General features: G+C 42.4%; 1 protein-coding gene across 1 annotated transcript in view; it reads right to left on the reverse strand.

Moving 5' to 3' along the window:
- Positions 1-22,080, reverse strand: part of LOC134542847 (nucleolar protein 58-like) — a 171,683-nt gene that overhangs the window by 23,204 nt on the left and 126,399 nt on the right. The window contains exon 3 of the mRNA XM_063387415.1: positions 4,201-4,573. Within this exon, the coding sequence (XP_063243485.1) occupies positions 4,201-4,573 (373 nt within the window). The remainder of the gene's footprint in view (positions 1-4,200; positions 4,574-22,080) is intronic.

Here is a 22,080-nt window from a genome sequence, read left to right on the forward strand (position 1 = left end):
CGAATCACAAGCTACCCAGTGGAGACGCCTCACAATTTAGCACCCAATGAACACGCGTGTTTAGTTGAGAAGTGCAGAGGATAATGGAGGCTATCCTAGAGGTCATTGAATCCGCGAATTTTTCCGGTCCCTACCTGCAGCCAAAGTTGGTCGGGCGAGCACTGACCCACCCAGCATATACATCCTCCTTGGCCGGGGCACGGCGCGGCAGGGCCCGCGCCAGAACTGAACACCGAAGACAAACAAAGCGCGAGTTGCAAACTCCCTCCCTGCGTACCCGGAGTCAACTCTGCCTCAGCTCTGCGTCTCCCGGAACAAATGAGGAATCCGGATGCGAAATTACGCCGCTAACCTCATGCAGCAAATATTAATTTTCGCCCCGCTTCGTCCTAGGCTCGCAGCGTGCATTTGGAAGGGCACTTACGGGTCGTCACCACAACGCCGAAATACCATAACGCCGAATGTCAAAATAGACCACAACGCCGACAGCTAGAAAACTGCTGTGTACCACAACGCCGAAATAACAACTGAATGAATTTGTGTGTGTTTCTTAAATGTACCTTAACGCCGAAATACCACAATTAAACCTAAACTTACATAACCTAGCGTAATATAACCTAACATAACTTAACCAAGCCTATCCTAGCCTAGCCTAACCTAACCTAGCCTAACCTAACCTAGTCTAACCTAACCTAGTCTAACCTAACCTAACCTTGTGGCAGTCCTACAATGACATTTTTCGGCGTTAGTGTATTTCGGCGTTGTGGTATTTCGGCATTGTGGTGCGTCCCCGGCACTTACTCTCTCTTTCCAATACACCACTTCTGTCATTAGCGCTGTCCTTGTCTCGCAGTGCTCTGTTGCCAGACACGGGCCATAGAGCAAAAACGTTTCAGACACAACCTTTCAATGCAATTAATTTTTTTTTTTATGTATATGAAACATTATAATTTGAAAAGTAAAATTCTGAATGAGATATTGTTAAGGCTCCCCCCCCCCCCCACACACACACACACGCTAGGTCCAGCTCCGTTCGGACTGCTCAGTCCGAACTGATAGTTTGGACTGAACTGAAACCTCCCTAAACATGATCAGTCTTGGCGTTTCCGTAGATGTTAGATGCATCGTTTCATTGTAGAACATGGAAAGAACTTATGATGTTGCAATTGCAGTTATATGTTTAGTTAGAAAATTGAGGGGGGGGGGGAAATAACAAAGCAACCAAAGACTATAAACAAACATGTCTGCCACGACACTCAGCTAATGGACTGAAAGATTGGTTTTTTTGGACTGACGAGACGCTGTTCCCACACACGGCAGTTCGGACTGGTCTTCTCGAGCCAACAGTCAGATTTTTTGGAAAGCCATCAGTTCGCAAGTCCATCAGTGCCGACTGATCAGTCCACCTTCCTTGCTCACACACGACTGTTCCAACTGTTCAGTCACCACTCACACGTCCGAATGGGCATGTGTCGTTTTGCCTAAAGGCGTTGTGCCTAATTTTAGGCAAACCGCCGTTTAGCAAAACGCCGTTAGGCAAAACGAGGTTTTGTCATCACTGTAACATTTTAGGCAAAACGACGTTTGGCAAATCTCCGTAAGGCAAAACGCCGTTTGGCAAATCGGAGTTAGGCAAAACGCCGTTAGGCAAATCTCCGTCAGGTAGAACTCCGTTAGGGAAAACGCCGTTAGGTAAATCGCCTTTAGGCAAATCGGCTTTAGGCAAATAGCCGTTAGGCAATTCGACGTTAGGCAAATCGCCTTTAGGTGAAATGACTTTAGGCAAATCACCCTAACGAATTAAATTTAGGCAAATCGCCTGTTACTCGTCCGAATGACAGTTTGAACTGATCGTGCATGGAAGCCTTAAAAGACACGAAATGAACCAAGAGGTCAGTCAGGTATTCTAGCGGCTCCTCTAACTGTGCTGTACAAGACTAAATAATTACAAGAAAGAAAAAAAAAGGGGAGGGGGCAAAGATGTTTTTCCTTTCTTAAATTTTAACGAAACCAAATTTAAAGAAGGAAAAAATTATTTCTAAATTATATTGCATTGCCTTTCGGTTTTTGTTTGTTCCAATAACAACATTTAAAAAATGTTGTCAAGTGCAAGAAATTATTAATTAATAGCAAATTTACCTTAAACCCTAAAATTAAAGGAAAAGGTAGGTGTTATTGACGTTAGTAGAAATTATGAGAAGCATTTAGCCTGAGGAGCCAGACCTCATGAAGTATAGCAAAATGGAGGGTGCACGCTGTCCATGAAGGACTGGAGGTTGGAGCTAAGCCCCGCCCACTTGCCCGCGGCACACCCCGAGTAGCTGGAAGCGAAGCTGGGCACCGCCCACATGAAGACAAGAGAAGTGGAAGGGAGGGGGAGACTTGGAGCAACTACCTGCCTCACCTGAGAGCGACGAGGAGCCAGAGCTCATGGAGTAGAGCGAGGCGGAGGGCGGCACGCTGCCCATGGAGTACTGAGAGGGGAGCTAGGCCCCGCCCACTTGCCCGCCCATCAGTTAGCTGGAGGCGGAGCTAGACCCCGCCCACATGAAGACAAGAGAAGTGGAAGGGAGAGGGAGACTTGAAGCAACTACCTGCCTCACCTGAGAGCGACGAGGAGCCAGAGCTCATGGAGTAGAGCGAGGCGGATGGCGGCACGCTGCCCATGGAGTACTGAGAGGCGGAGCTGGGCCCCGCCCACTTGCCCGCCCATTAGGTAGCTGGAGGCGGAGCTAGGCCCCGCCCACATTAAGACAAGAGAAGTGGAAGGGAGAGGGAGACTTGGAGCAACTACCTGCCTCACCTGAGAGCGACGAGGAGACAGAGCTCATGGAGTAGAGCGAGGCGGATGGCGGCACGCTGCCCATGGAGTACTGAGAGGGGAGCTAGGCCCCGCCCACTTGCCCGCCCATCAGTTAGCTGGAGGCGGAGCTAGACCCCGCCCACATGAAGACAAGAGAAGTGGAAGGGAGGGGGAGACTTGGAGCAACTACCTGCCTCACCTGAGAGCGACGAGGAGCCAGAGCTCATGGAGTAGAGCGAGGCGGATGGCGGCACGCTGCCCATGGAGTACTGAGAGGGGAGCTAGGCCCCGCCCACTTGCCCGCCCATCAGGTAGCTGGAGGCGGAGCTAGGCCCCGCCCACATGAAGACAAGAGAAGTGGAAGGGAGAGGGAGACTTGGAGCAACTACCTGCCTCACCTGAGAGCGACGAGGAGCCAGAGCTCATGGAGTAGAGCGAGGCGGAGGGCGGCACGCTGCCCATGGAGTACTGAGAGGCGGAGCTGGGCCCCGCCCACTTGCCCGCCCATTAGGTAGCTGGAGGCGGAGCTAGGCCCCGCCCACATGAAGACAAGAGAAGTGGAAGGGAGAGGGAGACTTGGAGCAACTACCTGCCTCACCTGAGAGCGACGAGGAGCCAGAGCTCATGGAGTAGAGCGAGGCGGAGGGCGGCACGCTGCCCATGGAGTACTAAGAGGCGGAGCTGGGCCCCGCCCACTTGCCCGCCCATTAGGTAGCTGGAGGCGGAGCTAGGCCCCGCCCACATTAAGACAAGAGAAGTGGAAGGGAGAGGGAGACTTGGAGCAACTACCTGCCTCACCTGAGAGCGACGAGGAGCCAGAGCTCATGGAGTAGAGCGAGGCGGATGGCGGCACGCTGCCCATGGAGTACTGAGAGGGGAGCTAGGCCCCGCCCACTTGCCCGCCCATCAGTTAGCTGGAGGCGGAGCTATACCCCGCCCACATGAAGACAAGAGAAGTGGAAGGGAGGGGGAGACTTGGAGCAACTACCTGCCTCACCTGAGAGCGACGAGGAGCCAGAGCTCATGGAGTAGAGCGAGGCGGAGGGCGGCACGCTGCCCATGGAGTACTGAGAGGCGGAGCTGGGCCCCGCCCACTTGCCCGCCCATTAGGTAGCTGGAGGCGGAGCTAGGCCCCGCCCACATTAAGACAAGAGAAGTGGAAGGGAGAGGGAGACTTGGAGCAACTACCTGCCTCACCTGAGAGCGACGAGGAGCCAGAGCTCATGGAGTAGAGCGAGGCGGAGGGCGGCACGCTGCCCATGGAGTACTGAGAGGCGGAGCTGGGCCCCGCCCACTTGCCCGCCCATTAGGTAGCTGGAGGCGGAGCTAGGCCCCGCCCACATGAAGACAAGAGAAGTGGAAGGGAGAGGGAGACTTGAAGCAACTACCTGCCTCACCTGAGAGCGACGAGGAGCCAGAGCTCATGGAGTAGAGCGAGGCGGAGGGCGGCACGCTGCCCATGGAGTACTGAGAGGCGGAGCTGGGCACCGCCCACTTGCCCGCCGCGCCCACCGAGTAGCTGGAGGCGGAGCTGGGCACCGCCCACGACTTGACGGCGTACTGCGAGGCGGACTGGTGAAGCAGCACGGGTGCGCCGCCTCCGCTCTGCTTCAGCCGGAGGATCTTGGCCCGGCAGATGACGCAGCGCAGGGGCAGCAGGCGCTGCGACACCGCCATCTGGATCGTCTTCACGAAGCATTTGCGGCACACGACCCGGTGCCCGCACGGCGATGTCTGCATCGTCGCCTTGGCGTTCACGCAGATCACGCACTGCAACAAGCGACGACCTTGTGTGGGGGCGAGGAAAACTACCATATAGGAAGACTTCCATAATGACAGAATTCCTCCTGGCCTCTTCGAAAAAGGCGGAAAAGTACCATAACGGAAATCTGCCATTAAGTTCAAAGTACGGGCGGATTTCTACCATATTTCCTTATACACTCCATGGAATGAGTACAGCTGCTTTGCTCTTGAAGTAGTGTATAGAATACATCGCTAGGTAGCACTGTTAACCCTCTAGCTGTTTCTTAGATTAGCTTAAAAGGATTACAGATAGCGCTTCTGACGGTTACTTTCTGTAGTTCCAGTCATAAATCAACATAAACGATTGCGCACTAATAGAAAAAAAAGTTTCCAAAAATGGGTTAGGGTAATTCCAGGAGAGATGCCGCACATTTTGAAAAAAATCTACAGAAAAAAATATATTGAATTAAATTTTACATACACAATGTTACATAGACTACATTTTGTTCTTTATCAGAAAAAAAACATATAGTTATTGTAATTACAAGATGTCTCGAAATAAGTGAATGTTTTCTGGGGCTTGTTTTTTCTCAGCATAACACTTCCTACAGGAGAGATGCCACACCAATGAGGATAGATGCCGCACTTTATTTTTTTTGTTGTAAGTTAAGTTTTCTCTTTTCTTCTCTTCCGCATTCATTACATAATGTGTTGTACAAAGTACACGTCTCATGAAGCCACTTTGCACACATGCTGCACTGAATCCAGTCCACCTTGGAAGTAGTTTTGTAATAGTTCTCCCAACATTCACAACAAATATTATCAATGTCATTACCAGTTTGAGAAACAGAAACACTTTCATTTTTCTTGTTAAATTCTTTACGAGATGTTTTCTTTCTCTTCAATCCTTTAGCTGAAGTCACAGGTTGGGTTATCTCGAGTGATGCTGGCATGGGTTTGTTTTTCTTTTTCTCTTTCAATCTTTCTAAATTTTCTCTTGAGGTAAGAATTTGTGCACATTGTTTGAATCTTCTTTTCTGAAGAGGAGGTAGTTGTGGGAGTGGACTAATATCATGGAGATGCTTTGTTGGAGTTTCTTTAGATGTGGATGGTGTAGGATCTGTTTTACTTTGATTTGTACTGTGGAATGAGATTTCAATTGGAACTGTAGATGACTCCTGTGACTGAATAACCTTATTTTGGTAGATATGAGCATTAGTAGGCCTATGTCCCACAAGTACTTCAAAATTCTCAGGAGAAGCGTGACTACATCCCGTTTTCACATAAGCCGAAGATGCATCAGAAATTGAATAGAAATGGTCAGGAATCGCATCAGGATTAAAAGGAAAGATCCCAGTCGCCTCAAATCCTGAAACAGCATTACCAACACTGGCAGCTTTTCTCCATGCATTACCAATGAGCTGCCCAGCTTGGTATCTGGTTATATTCCGGCTTGGGTGCTCTCGCATCCACATACTAGCCTCTTTGTTGTACATTCCTTTCAAAGGCCCAAAAAACGAACGATCTAGTGGTTGGAGTGCTTGAGTTGTATGGCTGGGCAAACACATGATAACAACATCTTCCTTTTCAGCGATTTCCAAAAGATCTAGGGCACTTACATGAGAAGCATGTCCATCGAAAATGAGCACTGTTTTTCCTGTTGGTTTTCTTGGTACAAAATGTTCTACAAACCACCGAAGAAATAATTCAGCACTTATGTAGGAGGATTTTGGATTCATGTACACATCTGAACCAGCAGGTAGCCCATCACAGAACTCCTGTTTTTTGTTTACACCTTTCATTATAAGGACAGGTGGTAAGTACCTTCCTTCTGCATTAAAACATCCTATCAAAGTGATGTTTTCTCCCCTTTCTTTAGGTGTCAATGTGTGGACATTTCTGGAACCTTTACTTGCTAACACTTTCCCTGGTTTGTTAATGAGAGGGAATCCCGATTCGTCAACGTTAAAAATGTGCCCTGGTTTGTCCATCAGATTATACTCCTCTAACACTGACTGTAGCATTCTGAAAAAATGGCATGTCTCGTCACGATTCATCCCTACACCTCTTGCAATAGAAAGACCTTCGGCTTGTCTTATTGTTAGTTCCGGATTTCTCTTGAGAAAGGAGTTCAACCAAGCATACCCTGCCATTTGAGATTCCCTAGAAAATTTATGTTTAATGTTCAATTTTTCGGCGAACATGTAGGCTAAAACACGGACGGTTTGTCTGTCAGGAGCAAATCCAACTTTGCAAAGATTTTTGATGTGACGAACAAGTCTTTTCTCATTTTCTGTACCCAATGTACCTTCTGGTCCAAGACCTTTCTTTGTGCAGTCGTTCCTCTCAATCCTCCGAGATATGGTCCGGGCTGGAATGCCATAATATCGCTCTGCCTCTCTCTTGCCTATGTCCCCTGCCTTCACTCTGGAAACGGCTTCTTTCAAAGTTTCTTCTGACCAACTTGCTCGTTCTGACTTCCTTCGGTAGTAATTAGGCATTTTCCTGAAACAAATACAAAATATTTATTAGGATATAAGTTATATCCTTATCTGAAATAAAATTAAATACATAAGTGATAATGTAATTTGGTCTATTTTATTTTATAGCATATAAAATTCGTTTATTTTGATCTACTTATTATGACATAACATATGTATCTTGTATGAAGTTTTTGTAATTATAAATCCAAAAAATTATACAGTTTTCAAATTTATTAAACCACGGCAAATATATATAAAAATACTGTAAATAAATCATTCTGTAGCTATTCGTGAGTAAATAGACTTAAGAAATATACTTTTGACACTGCGGCATCTCTCCTTTATTTTTGCGCGGCATCTTTTCAAATGTTCAAGGAGAGATGCCGCACTCACGAACTGCAGTAAGGAAACGGTTTTTTTTACCATGCTTGTACATCACAAGATTCACAACACAATAGAGAAGTTAATAAAACCATATTAAGAAATAAACTTATAAACACACGTAGTAACAAAGCTTTTCACATACCTTCATTGAAGTTTTTCGAGTCAAAACCCCTTGCTTTACATAAAACATCGACTGTTACAAGCGTAATGTAGCAGCTATCCCGGATTACTAACATGGCGTCGCTTCGTGGATACAAAACGCACGTTCTGCTCGACCCGTGCTGCGATCTGTGTGGAAGTGTAGTAACTACGACGGGTGCGGCATCTTCCCTGCCGCGGCATCTCTCCTGGATTTACCCTATAGGAAGCAACAGTGTATACTTACAACCGCGATCTGTAAAAATAAAAATATGGTAGTTTTCAATTATGGCACTTTTCCTTCTGTTTTGACGGGGGGCGACGGAAGACTGCCATACTGGAAGACTACCATAATGGAATAATTTAGCCTGGGGGCGACGGAAAACTACCATAAGTTAAAACGTGACCATACAGTCCTAATACTCGAAAGACATGAGTAAATTATGTCTATTAACTTAGATAGAATTATTATAAATAATCAGCATACAAAGTCTTTTGATTCTAATTAATGTTTTAACTCCAGGCCACTAGTTGAAATTAAATGCAATCTAGTGACCGAAAATCACAATTTCGTGACAACCGACGGTTAAGTACTAAGTAAAATATTGCATTATTTATATGATATGTTTAAAATGCCGCAACAGATTATCACCATCAGGTGTATAGTCATCTATACTACTGAGGTGGCCAATCAATTGAGTTTATTTTATGTAATGTCTATCAAAAGAACAGTAAAATAAACTTAAGCATTAATGATTTCACAAAAACATATATTTTTACGTTACTGCATCATTAATAATACCCACATTATGTTTCTGATAGGCTATTGGGGTTCACATTTTGTGGGCTGACGTAACTACTGCCTTACTTCTTAATGGCTGTGGTGTTGTTTTTGTCATGTTGGGGATGTTAGAGGGTATTGTGATTCCAGTATTATGTTTTTAGCATATGCTTTGAAAACCGTTAGAAGAGTATTTTAACACATAGGCGTACAGAAAAAAAAAACAATTGCCATTAAGAATAGATAGAGACCGGAAAAATTCGCGGGTTCAATGACCTCCAGGATAGACTCCAATATCCTCTACACACTCGGGCAAATGCCAACTGTTCATTGGCTGCTGACTTGTGAGTCGTCTCGACTGGGTGGTCTGTGATTCGACACTTCTATGAGTGAGGATCTCTAATTGGCCCTCAGTCCTCCAGATTAACAGTGAATCAATGACAGAAGCAGCACTAAGGTATAATTATTTGAATTTTATCATTACACGAAATAACCCGTGAATTTTTCAGGTCTCTAAGAATAGATATAAACAATCACAGCATTTCCAACCTGTGAACTGTGAATACGGAATATTTGTTATACGTTACTTGAGAACGATTTACGTTTGCTGTTTAAGTTTTACTGATTAAGTAGTTTTGAAATTAGACCTAAATTTTAACTGCCTCAATGACTAAGAAATCATTTAAAAATACTGTAATGAGCTGTTAAGTGAAAACATTTCATAATATTGTTTCGATCGCGCTTGGCTGCAGTGCTTGGCGTCGCCGCGCTCGTTCGGCCTGTCTGCGCCCCCCTTCCACCCGCATCCTCTCCCTGGTATCTCGTGTCATACTATCCCGCGACATCCTGACCGTCGCAGCGCGCACCTGCCTCAGATCGAGTTACTTGAAAGAGGCCGCACTGCGGAATAAAAGGACTCAGACATGTTTATCGGCGCGTTTTGTGGGAACCCGATGCTTGTTGCGTTTATCGGCGTTCTTTGAGCAGCCGCCGCGTCCTTCGACAGGACTCACGACGCGTTTCTGGACATTTCGACGGCGAAGGTCGCGCGATATCTCGGAGACATGCCCGATTGTTCTGGACGGGAACCCAAAGGCTATATAAGGAGGTTGGGCCGACCTTCGAGTCAGTCTGAGTGGAGTTAGGAGAGTTCAGTGGGGAGTTCTCCTGCGGCGGAGTTTCCAGGCGATAGTGCCGCGGGTGCGGCAGAGTGGCGAAGTCCCTGGACGAAGGTTCCAGGGCAGGGAGTGAGTGAGTTCAGTGGAGTCGGGAGGTTCTGGGCGATAGAGTAGCGGGCGCGGTGGAGTCCCGAGTGAAGTTGCGAGCGAGTCGTCGTGTGGGATCTCGGCGAAGAGTGTGACGGCGGCGGCGGAGTGCGGCGACGGAGTCCCGCGGCGGAGACCCACGAGGGGTGCTGCGGCGAGAGTTGCACCGGAAGTGCGTCCCAGCGAGGTGTGTGAAACGAGTGACTGGGGAATTTACATTTCTTTACCTGTAATTAATTATCTGCCAATTTAGAAGATTATTTGTAAGTGACAAGTAGTGGTAATAAATAAAACTGTGTGTGTGATAAAAATCTTTAATTGGGCTATCCTTTACGAAACCGCAGGAAAATCGTAACAATATTAATTTATGAAAGCCTTGAAATCATTTTTATGTATGTTTACCAGGGGAATAGCCTTTTTCCGATATTATTTTTCTTCTTATTCTGAAATGCTTGCTTGTCCGTAAACATATTAACAGCAAAATCAATGCAGACGGCAAAACACAACGCCACAGTAGAGCGACAATGTGAAGGAATTAGCCATGACCTACAGTACGGAACCAATTTTCTAGAAAAAATCGGTAGGTCTGTACCGAGACTCACGGTCGTTGCTTTCACGTGAAACTTCTACGTCAGTGAGTCACGTTTAGCGTAATGGTTTAAAATTAAAATAATAAAAACGAGAAATTGAATACGTACTAAAAATTTTAATTCAAAACAGACTCTAAATGGTAGCTTACTATTCATTTCAATTAATATTCGACGAAAATTCTGTTTAACAATGACCTGTGATATGATAAATGAGTAGAGACCGGAAAAATTCGCGAATTCATTTCGCGATAGGCTAAAATACAAATAGTTATACCTCAGTGCTGCCTCTGCTATTGGCTCACAACTCACCTGACTCTGGGCCAATGAGAAACACCCGACCAAAGCTTTATCGAATCTCAGGCTTCTATGTTGGAACGCATATCAAGAGAGCAGCCAATGAGTGGGTGACATTTGACCGAGTGTACGTATAACTATGGAGTTCATCCTACAGGAACTTGAACACCAATTTTTCCGGTCCCTATAAATGAGATACCGAAGGCATAATATTAAAATTAATGTTTTTTGGTGAACGTACACTCTGTATTGACCAGTGTTGTCAGTTCTCCAAACACAATCACACGAATCACCGCACTATCACATCTTAGTCGTGAGCTACACTGAACAGAAAATTTTTTCCGAACCTAAATTAAAACTAAGTGTATTTGGGAGGTCTAGGTAAGGAAGAATTAAGTGCGTTTCTAGCCGAAGTCTATATAGTTAGGAAAATGTTAAAGCGAGATGATACACACCTTTTCGTCAGACTTTTTCTGGTACCTACCCATATGTTTCGCTGTGATTTTTTAGACGTTTCACGTCAAAATAATATGACAATTACCAGTCGGGATTTGAACCTATGTTCTTTGGAATACGGATATAGTGCCTTACGACTCGGTCCATAAACTTCGATAGTGTATCTTTTCTCATCTTCAGATTGCCTTGTAGTGATTCCTTATGCTACAGGCGTGAGTGTACGATTACTGCATAATAGTACAAATACATAGTTTCAGACTATAGTAATCCATGAAGGCTATCATCACATGTCTTTAAAAATTATTGACATCTAATATTATAAGTACAACTATCAAACATTACGGTCTCCAAAATTTTAATTCACGTCTTTTGAGTATATCGTGTACTAGTGCGTGTAACTACATGTGATTTTGTTTACACATTTGCCATGGGTGTAGATAGTGTTTGTGGAAGGGGAGGGCAGAAGCCAGTCCCTCCTCCGGAAACTCTTTTACAAATATAATGCTTGAAAACACATTTTTAGGTTAGTTGACGATCCCTTAAGAACTTTTTGAAATTCCAGAAATTGTAATTTTTGTAAAAAAAAATTCATTGTCTAAATAAATCTGGCAACCCTACTCCCCCCCCCCCTTTTTCCTACGCTCTTAACACTTATTGTTACAGAAACCGGTTCCTCTTTTGAATAAGCTTCTCTGCACTAATACCTGTGCCTTGTTAACAGAAGGGTAAACAAATATACACATAAAACAAACAAAACACAAATCTGTTTAAAGAAAGTCAGTATGTATGTGAATATAAACTAATTCAGTGTAGTTCACTAAATAAAATTTCCACTGACAAACAACATTTTAAATAATAGGATAAGTAATTCAAGATGATGTAGTTTGTGACATACGCCATTACTCATTAAACTGTATGTCATGACAAACCTCAGTCTGTTTTTTTTCCTTAAGAAGGGAATAGATCTCTTTCCCGAAATCATATACTGTGTTATTATGTGCTATAATCGTGGTTTTCAAAATATATGTTTTTTCGCTCAACCTTTGCTTACGGTATTTGTCTGTGCTGTCATCACTGTTTATTCACATCGCTGGGTTCACCTGTGCGTCTCTGTATAGCCGTTTTTTTTTTAATTTTTATCTGTTAAGTTTCATATTTTAGTAATTCTTTTTTGCCGTTGTGCACCGTAAAAGTCCTTTTCAAATGGAACAGAAATATCCCTGTAAACTTACATATTTGTTTATTTGTACAATTACATGAAAATAACTGTATCACTACAAAATAGTTTTACCATTTATACTTAGTGTTGCCCCAGTACCTCCAATATTTAAAGTTATATGCAAACAGTTGTTGAATATCTTTCCAGTATTAGTTGCACATATTAAGCACGGTAAAAATAAAGAAAGCCAAAAGTTATATAAAAAAAATTGGTTGTCTGTAAAGTCGGTTTACGGACGATAGTTTAACGTGACAACGTCATAACAAAACATTGATGAAATGATTGATCCAGAAGAAAAGGAAATATCATATTCGGCCTGAGACTGAGCCGTAATAGGTTTTTGCAACCAAACCATTTAGGCATTAAAAATATTATATTCTTTGAGGAAGAATTTTTTTTTTAATTTTTCTATCTTTTGTATGATAAAATCTACCTCTGCATAATTTATGAATAAAATTGAATCATTATTATTGAATTATCACTATTTTGTATGGATACAAAGAAGGAGTGAAATGAAATGTACAATTTAATTTATAAATGTACTTTTATTTGTATTCATTAATTCAAATATATTTATTACTTTTGAAATGTTGCGTGCGCCGTATTTATTTTTACAAGTACAAAAATTTCGCAGCTGCCGGGATTCGAACCGAAGGTAGTGATGCTGACCGCACGGCAACGAGACCATACTTGAAAAATATAAGTTTCAGATGTTATATACATATTTATAAAAATTTTGTTCACAGTAGGGGAATAATATTATTTCGTTTTTATAACACGATTTTATAACAAATACGCATCCCAAACTTATTTATAATGTGTTACAATATTTTTTAAAACATTGTGCAACAGATCCCGGGTGTAATTTGATTATTATGTGTAACTGTAAAACACCATTGTTGGTTCAAAACGTATTTGAATATTCAACATTCATACCGATTGTGCTGAAAAAGGGTGGACGATAGTTAAATTACATAATATAAATAATTCAAACGACGAAAATATGATTGAAAAGTCCTATCGATGGTTGTTCCAATCGAGTGGAAGAAAGATGCCACGCATGCGTACAATGAGCAAACAGGACACATCCGTAGTGGGACACTTTTTCGTGAGTGCAGCCGGCGTTCATCGATTTATTAGACGTTGTCACGTCAAAAAAGTTAACTTTTCTGTGGTTGTAAGCACACAAATTTTAACTAAACACACTCTTATAATATCTAACATTTATTTCAAAATAACTTTACCATCGACAATGCAAGCTCTTGCATTTTTTTTTTTTGCTAGTCTATATTTCTATATAATTATTGTACAGCTGGAATGTAAGTTTTTTTGCAGGAAATTAACTAAAAAATTGCCAGACAAATTATAAAAATTATATTTCACTGTTATGAAATTACATCATTCATGCTGAACGAACAACATAAGAACACATAAATTTGTTCGTCACCGAAGTTATATGTTACTGCACGTGTTAATGACACACGAAACTACAGTAAACTCGTGGAATAACATCATGTCAGTGTTAAGAAGACTGCAAGTATCCGCTCTACCACTCTGGTTCTGGGGTAGAGCGCCTGCCTTGTGACTTGTAGGACCCGGGTTCGCGCCCCGGCTCCTCCAAGGCGGATTGCACAGAGAGAATGGCGGCATTTTCTCTGGTAGGAATACAATCCCTTGTAACAAGTCAGGCTACCAAAGAAACGGTGGGTGGAACAGAAAAAAACCTTCCAGGTGGCTTCCAAATGGGGAGCCCGTTTCTTTTCTTGGGCTCCCCATGCGGTGGCCATTCCGGGGGTTTCTCCGGGGGAACGGAGTTTTGCAAAAATATTTTTTGTAGTTTTGTAGCGTTTTAGTTTTTAGTAACTGTAGCATTATCATTCCAACATGTTATAAATAAAGCTCAAAGAAACATTTAAAACATTTTTAAAAAATTTGCTTTTGTACAAAAATATTTTAACTAAGTGTGCATCAGTCAGTGAGTGGTTGTGTGTACAACCATTTATCGGTATATTGACGGTTAAATTTTAGTCAGAAACCATTGTTTTGTAGTATTTTATAAGTTTTTGTCAAAAAAATATTTATAGGCACATGAATTTTATTCCTAATAATATTATTTCTGTAAAACCATATAGTTTTCAATCAGGAATATCGTTTTTAACACACGCCATTTATATGTGTGTGTGTGTGTACCAGTATAAATCCAGATGTAAATAAAATATTAAATTTATATCTACATGAGGGAAGCCTTTGATACTTTCCAACATAAACTTATGATTAATAAATTATCAATTTTAGGCCTCGTCATGCAATGAGTGCGTTATGTTTTAATTATCTTATAAATAGACACTTTTCAGTCAAATTTGCAAATTCAATTTCATAGTATTAGGTGTTCCGCAAAGTAGTAGTTTATTTCAACTACTCTTTAATATTTAATAAATGATATTCCAACTGTAATCAGAATTGATCAAGAAAAGATGCTTATAAAAAATATAATTGGTAAATATTTTTGTAAAACTATTCAGTAAGATATTTCAGCTGTCCGGATCTCATTATCAAGTTAACAAACGTCTCTGAATTACAATAGCATTTACTGCATAACCTTTAGTCAAAAGAAACTTATTTAATTAATCAGAATCATCACATAGTAATGACATTAAACGTGGTGTCCTTTTTTAAGACTTCGAGTTATATTAATGCCAAGTTTTATTTTTTCACCAACACGTAGATAATACTATTAGCAACACATGAAGATCTTTAGGTCTTATGAAATGATTTGAAATTAATTTTTAAAATTTTCAGGCATTTAAATTATTTTGAATATGCTACATTCCTATATAACCTTTTTGCATTTTCTATTTATTAGACGTTCGATCAGTGATGCAGTTCTCATTATATACATTTTATTACAATTTTTGTTGATAGAGACATAACTAGTGACACTTTTAAAACTATTAGTAACTATAAATTGTGTAAAAATGTACTTATAACTCCTTTTAATATTCTACTAATATTCATTGGTAAAACTTTTGTAATCTTATATTTATTTTGTATACATTTTTTAGTTTCGGTTTAAGATATTTGTGAAAACCAAAGTAACCAACAGGTTAACATGAACTTTATCGATCTTTGTCTATCTTGTGTTGTGTTGTTTCGTGTTTTGTCGCATTGATGTGTATGTCTTGTGCTTTTGTTGTTATTTTATCTCATAATTCGTTTATAGGTGCTGTAAGGCACAAAAAACTGAATCTCAGTTTGATCTGGCAGTTTTAATGAAGCTAGATAATATGTTACGCATAGTAATTTTTATTTCTTAAAATAAAAAATACTTAAATTTCAGCAGAGCCTGTGCAAAGCCTATTAACATTCCATGTACTTGCCTATGTCTTCCCTAGAGCGCCTGTGCTGCTTGCCATGAGCCAACAAACTACACTACACAAAAATATTTCCCTCGCATTTCAGCATATTAAATAATTTATTATAGACATTAAAAACCTTAATATCTGAGTTTTTTTTGTGTTCAGTCACCCTAATAATGAAAACATTACATAATAAAACCCTTGAATATTTGCGTTGGACACCACTGGTATGTTTTTCACTACAAATAGCACATACATTGTTAATTGTTCTTAGTTCTAACAATGTAGGATCATGCATGCAAGCTTTCTCACTCGGAGCTCTGCCAAAAGTAAGTTTACAGAGGTATATTTTAATTGATTATTTTGGAAAACATTAAAGAAATTAATTTGAGTTTGTATTAAATAATTTGTCATCTATTGATGATAAAAGTAGTTCCGAAAAATTCACCAAATTGTTTTTTTTTTAACGTTTTCAATTCTTTGCAGTGAAAAAATGAATGCATTAAAATTTAAATAAAAAGACTCAACATTCATGTACCTACTCTGTTGCAGCGCGCTTGAAACCTAATTGTCACAGCGAGATTTAAATATATTAATTAAATAATTAATATATATATACCCAGTGTCCTGATTTTTTTTCCAGTGAACTCTTCACCAAGTCAACCTATTCCGATGAAAATTGGAATTTATGTGTAATTATTTCCAACTTGAGAGATAGGATTGTTTTTATTTCGATTAATGGTCTTAATAATTTATAATTAATAATAAACTGATTATCAATGTTGATTGGTGTTTAAGCCCGGGAAACAGTGGGCACTTCGTCTCCATGACAACGTTGCGTGCTCGAGAGTCGGGAAACCATCGGTGCTATTCGTTTTTTCTTCGGTACATTACAAAGCATTGTATTAAGTTTTTGTCAAAATTAATTAATTTGAATTTTATTTCATTTATTATAACTGTAAATAAGAGATTTCGTCTCATTCCCCCCCCCCCCCAATTAATACAACCGTGCGAAGCCGGGTCGGGCAGCTAGTATATATAGAGGTTGTCACATATGAGCGAAAGGAGCGTTCCTTCTCATTGGCAGAGAACTTGGCTAATTTCTCGGGTTATTCGGAACGCACCCAGCATCTCTGCTTCTGTACTGTCGAATATTCTACGTCAAGGTGGGCACGTGCACTAAAAACCCTCATCTCGTCTTTCGCAATCGATTGTTTTTATTCTTTACTATTTGTTGGAAAAAAGGAGGGGGGAGGGACGTATGGACTTACCAACTCCACAACTCACCCGGAACTTCATTACGAGTCGAGAGCGAGCGGCTATTGTTTCGCGGCTGCGGCAAAAGAAGGGGGGGGGGGGGGGGACCGAATACCCCAGACGCTTCCAAACTCCTCCCCAGTTTACGCCCCTTCTGCTTCTTGAAAGCCCGTTTGTTGTTTCATCCAGCTCCCGCCAGTATTTCCTAATACCTACCTCCCGCGCGCGGCTTCAGCCGAACTCTCGGATCGATTCTTTAAGACTTATCCGCGACTTGGGGGGAAGATAAACTTGCGTCTAAGCTTTTTTTTTTTCTTTTTGCCCCCCCCCCCGTGCATCGCCGTTGTTGGAGTTTCCTCCGTTTCCTCGAAACACCTTCCTCCTTGCCCTCGAGCAGGGTGGGAGGAGGAAACGGAAATTAATCCGGAATCCTTTCCTCGGCGGGCGTCTGGCGGGAAGCAGGGCGTGTTCAGAGACGCCAGACGGCTGGTGTGTGTCCTGGGGAACCGGAGGGGAGAGGGGGTTGGAACAACTGTTGTGCTGAAGAGAGCAGGTAGGGGATGGAAGGGCTGAAGAAGGCCAGGTAGGGGATGGAAGGTTATAATCCACACGGCCATCTTGTTTTCAGCTTGCCATGGTTCCTCTAAACAATTCCCCGGCAAATAACAGCAAAAAAAAAATGTGGGATTTAGAAGGGGGCTTATGTTCAGAAACTAAAATTTTTTTCCTAGAAAAGTAATTTCAGTTAAGTGTAGGTTGTGGTAACTTTGGCCACAGCTGGCAGAGTGGGCGCTTCAACCAGCAGCCCCATGCACTCTCACTGGTGTCCCGGCGTTCATCGATTTATTAGACGTTGTCACGTCAAAAAAAATAATAATAATTCCATTGCATTGAAAAGTTGTGTCTAGAGACGTTTTCTGCTCTATGGCTTGCGCCCGGCAACAGCGCACTGCGAGACAAGGACGGCGCTAACGGCAGAAGAGGTGCATTGGAGAGAGACAGTGAGTGCGCGCTGCGTAGGCGGGTCCATCGCGGGTCTGTCATCGGCCGACCCGCCGACGAGACCAGAGAGACCCCCCCCCCCCCTTCACCGACACCGGCCCATTTTTTGTTGACGCGCAAGGGGGCGCGCCTGACGACAGAAACTTCGCCAGATTTTTTTAATTAAAATCTTTTTCGGCACCCGACGACAGGAAAAAAAAGTTTTTTAATTAAGAAGTCACGCCCTCCCGTCGGCGTCTTCCCCCCCCCCCCAACCCTCCCGAAGAAGAAGTGAAAATAACTTTTACCCCCTGTCCCCTTGGTGAATTTTTTTTTATTCTTCGCGTTCCGTCGATCATCAGTTCTCGCGAATTTCTGATAACCGTCGCGCCTCCAGGGCAGTTAGTTCCCTTGTGGCCGAAACACGCACCCACAGTGTCAAAAAAAAAAATTATATGTATATCGGTAGAGACCGGAAAAATTCGCGGATTCATTTCGTGATAGGCTGAAATTCAAACATGTGTATAATTCTGCTGGTTCTGCTATTGGCTCGCGGTTTTAACTGGAGAGACTATCGACCAAAAAAGCGTCGAATCACAAGCTACCCAGTGGAGACGACTCATAATTTAGTAATCATTGAACACGCGTGTTTACTTGAGAAGTGCAGAGGATAATGGAGGCTATCCTAGAGGTCATTGAATCCGCGAATTTTTTTCCGGTCCCTATATATCGGGGACAGTTAATTCATTCTTTGTTTCGTCGATACCGAACACAATCATCGAGATGTCGAGACGGTTCAACCGCACAGCGTGACACATAGCAAGCTGGACTGCAAGTACATGGGCAATTGTTAGAGACTGGTTGGTGTGAGGCTGGAATCCACAAGCATGTGCATAACCTGGTCGATGTGTTACGTCCATTTGCCGCTGGCACATTGCACCTTTTATCAGTTGGATGTTTCCTTAAGTGTTCTTCGTCTGCTTCCAGTCCTTCAGACGCGTCTAGCAACCCGCGGGATAAACTATCAATAGCGGCGTGCAGATTTCGCGAAAAGATTTCGAGACTAGCTGAAAGTTAAAACACTGTAGCATCGGCTGTGTTTCGTGATTGGGTGAGTTTCTTTCAGGTACGCGTATTTCGTAACAACACCAATCACGATAATCCAGTGCGGAAGCAAACGCGTCCTGAGTGGCTCGGTCAAATAAGGCAACGACTTCTCTCGCAGACGACCGCCAATCACAAGGCAGAATCCACAGGTGCGGGTATACTTTGTTGCAGTCGAATAAGTGTTCAGATCTTTTCGCGAAAAATGCATTCCGCTAACTATAAATCTTTTCCTTCCGACTCTATTGCCAAATGTAGTTGGAGACGAAGATTTTGACAGAGTGACAGGTGATTTTTGAGCCGCCACGGGGCTTCAGCTACAGAGAACCGAGTCCTTATCGGAGGGGTTATCACCTGGTGAGACTCACGGGGAACATTCTAGACGGGCCCTGGGTGATGCGTGGCCAGACAGTTGCCGGGGAGTGAGTTGGTGTGTGAGTTCGGCGAGTTGGTCAGCGAGCACGAGTTGGTGTTCTCGTGAGATCGAGGTCACCGTTCTGAGAGAGAGAGTGATTGTGTCGAGTTGCGAGACAGCGTTGAGGTTTAAGACAAAACAAGGATCTAGCGAAGGGGTCGTTACCACAACGCCGAAATACCACAACGCCGAACGTACAATAACGCCGAATACCATAACGCCGAATGCTAAATTGACCGCAACGCCGACAGCTAGAAAACTGCTGTGTACCACAACGCCAAAATACAGTAACGCCGAAAAATGTTGCTGCGGGGAGGGGGGGGGGGGGCACAGGAGCAAAATGAAAAACAACTGAATGAATTTGTGTGCTAACCTTACCTAAACTAACTTTTGTGGCAGTCCTGCAATGACATTTTTCGGGGTTAATGTATTTCGGCGTTGTGGTAGTACGGCGTTGTGGTACACAGCAGTTTTCTAGCTGTCGGCGTTGTGGTCAATTTGGCATTTCGGCGTTATGGTTTTCGGCGTTATTGTACGTTCGGCGTTATGGTTTTCGGCGTTATTGTACGTTCGGCGTTGTGGTATTTCGGCGTTGTGGTGCGTCCCCCTAGCGAAGTGATAGTTTATAGCATGGGCGTAAGACCCGGGGGGAACAGGGGTGAAACCCACCCCCCCCCCTACTCCGGAAACCAAACACCACACTCTGGGGGGGCCTGCTTGCGCTTGCAAAAATGTAACTGTGAAGTGGGAATGATAAACTTTAACCCGTGACACCCCCCCCCCCCTCACCAGGGGAAATCTATAGATTTTCGCCCATTGATTATGACGTTGGCTTGGCGAGTATTTTAGAAGCGTTCTCAACCGTGTGATATAAGTTATAGAAGATCAACACGTATAATAAATGTAAGCGTGGTTTCTGTGTGCGTGCCGCTATAACCCCGTAATCCACCCCCACAGCTCCATGGGGGTTGTATATGGCATGGTAGCCCTCCATCCCCTATCGATGAAGGTTTCGGTTTGGAACTGCAGGGGTTGGGTTCCAAGATATGGGTGTCAAAATAAGGCATCGCACCAATGGACTTCTTATGGGAGATCACCGAAGCAACTGGGAATCGAGTGCCGAAGTGGCTGAGACTGGTTAGAATGTTCCTGAACGTTCCAGAAGGTTCCAGAATTTTCTAGAATGTTCTGGAATATTGAGAATGTTCTAGAATGCTACAGAATCTTCTAGAAAGTTCTATAATGTGTCATAATGTTCCAGAATGTTATGAAATAAAGTGAATACTAAATTAAATAATAAACAAGATTTTCTTTCGTTAAATTAAATGCCACTGTGTTGAGAATTATTATGATTTAGTTTAGCTTTATAATATCTGTGGTTGAAGATCCTTTTTTTTAAATTCACATTTTATAGAGGCTGGATGGTTTTATCCTAACGAAGCGAGTGTTAAACATATACATGTATTTTCTTTTTTACAATTTTTTTTTAAATTATAGTGCTTAGGAAACGTGTTATATTTGGTGGTAGATTTTTCGTACAATAATACAGTTTAAAACATTTCCATTTCATGGTAAGGAAAGTTACCAAAAAAAATTAAAACAAAAAACCTTACTTTGTTGATGTGAGACTGATGTGCAATTGTGGCTGTGGATACCATACTGTTAAGTAAAATAAATTTTGACTTATGTAGAGGGGCATTTAAGATTGTTAATTTACGATAAAAAAGTTGTATTTTTATTGGAAAGATAAATAAAAAAAGAGTAAATTGATTTTAATTATTTCACTGTTGATTACAACCTACATTGCTAAGTTCCCCTCCCCCTCGGTGTAACTTACGTCGGAATAGGAAGTTCAGTGAAATAAACGTGTCATGTTTGCCGCGACGAGAAGAATCACCGAACTCTCTCTCTCTCTCTCTCTCTCTCTCTCTCTCTCTCTCTCTAGCGGAGATTTCAAAACACGTGCCTGTAGCGGCGATAACATAGGTGCCATCGACTATCTGATCCAATTAGCGCGCGGGGTCCAGAGAGGACGCACAATGCGAGGACTAACTGGTCCCCCGACCCATGTACGCACGCCGGAGGGTGTAGGGGGAGAAGGGGGGTTGTGAACCGAACATTCGGGCATCGATCAATGACGCATCACTGCCTGGTGACCGGCACACGTGATTTCACTACCCGAGCACACACGCGGTGTGCAGAGCTTCAGAAATTGAAAAAAAAAAACCACGTCACTATTATGTACTTTTCTGTACGCCCTTTTTAAGAGCTAAAGTTATTTTGCACTTTAATTTGACGTTTAAGACATGTAAACGCCTTAAAAGCGTCTTTTTACGACTTGATCACAAAAACATCGAGATTCCTCTACTATCTTTAAATTTAATACGAGTGTATTATACACATACAAATATTTTGGAAGATATTCTTTATATGAAGGTGAAAACCGCTTGAATTTCCGTTGTTTGGTTTAGAAGTTAGCGTACAGACAGACGCGGGCAGCGACATGTTTTTATATTATTTAGAGATGTGTTTGGGGACATATTTTTTTTTTTGACGTGACGTCTAATAAATCGTTGAACGCCGACTGCACGCACGAAAAAGTGTCCCGTTACGCTCATTGTACGCTTGCGCCGCATATATCTCTCTTCCAATCGATTGGAACAACCATCGATTTGACGTTTACGAGGCACATTAAACTTCAAACACTCCCATTCGTTTCCTACTTTTCCTATCATCGTCCTATCCTTAACAGAATAACACAGATTGGAAGAAGTTAAATAGCAAACATGTATAAAAGTTATAGTTAAAATA

The sequence above is a fragment of the Bacillus rossius genome (genome assembly GCF_032445375.1).
Source record: "Bacillus rossius redtenbacheri isolate Brsri chromosome 9 unlocalized genomic scaffold, Brsri_v3 Brsri_v3_scf9_2, whole genome shotgun sequence".
NCBI lineage: Eukaryota > Metazoa > Arthropoda > Insecta > Phasmatodea > Bacillidae > Bacillus > Bacillus rossius.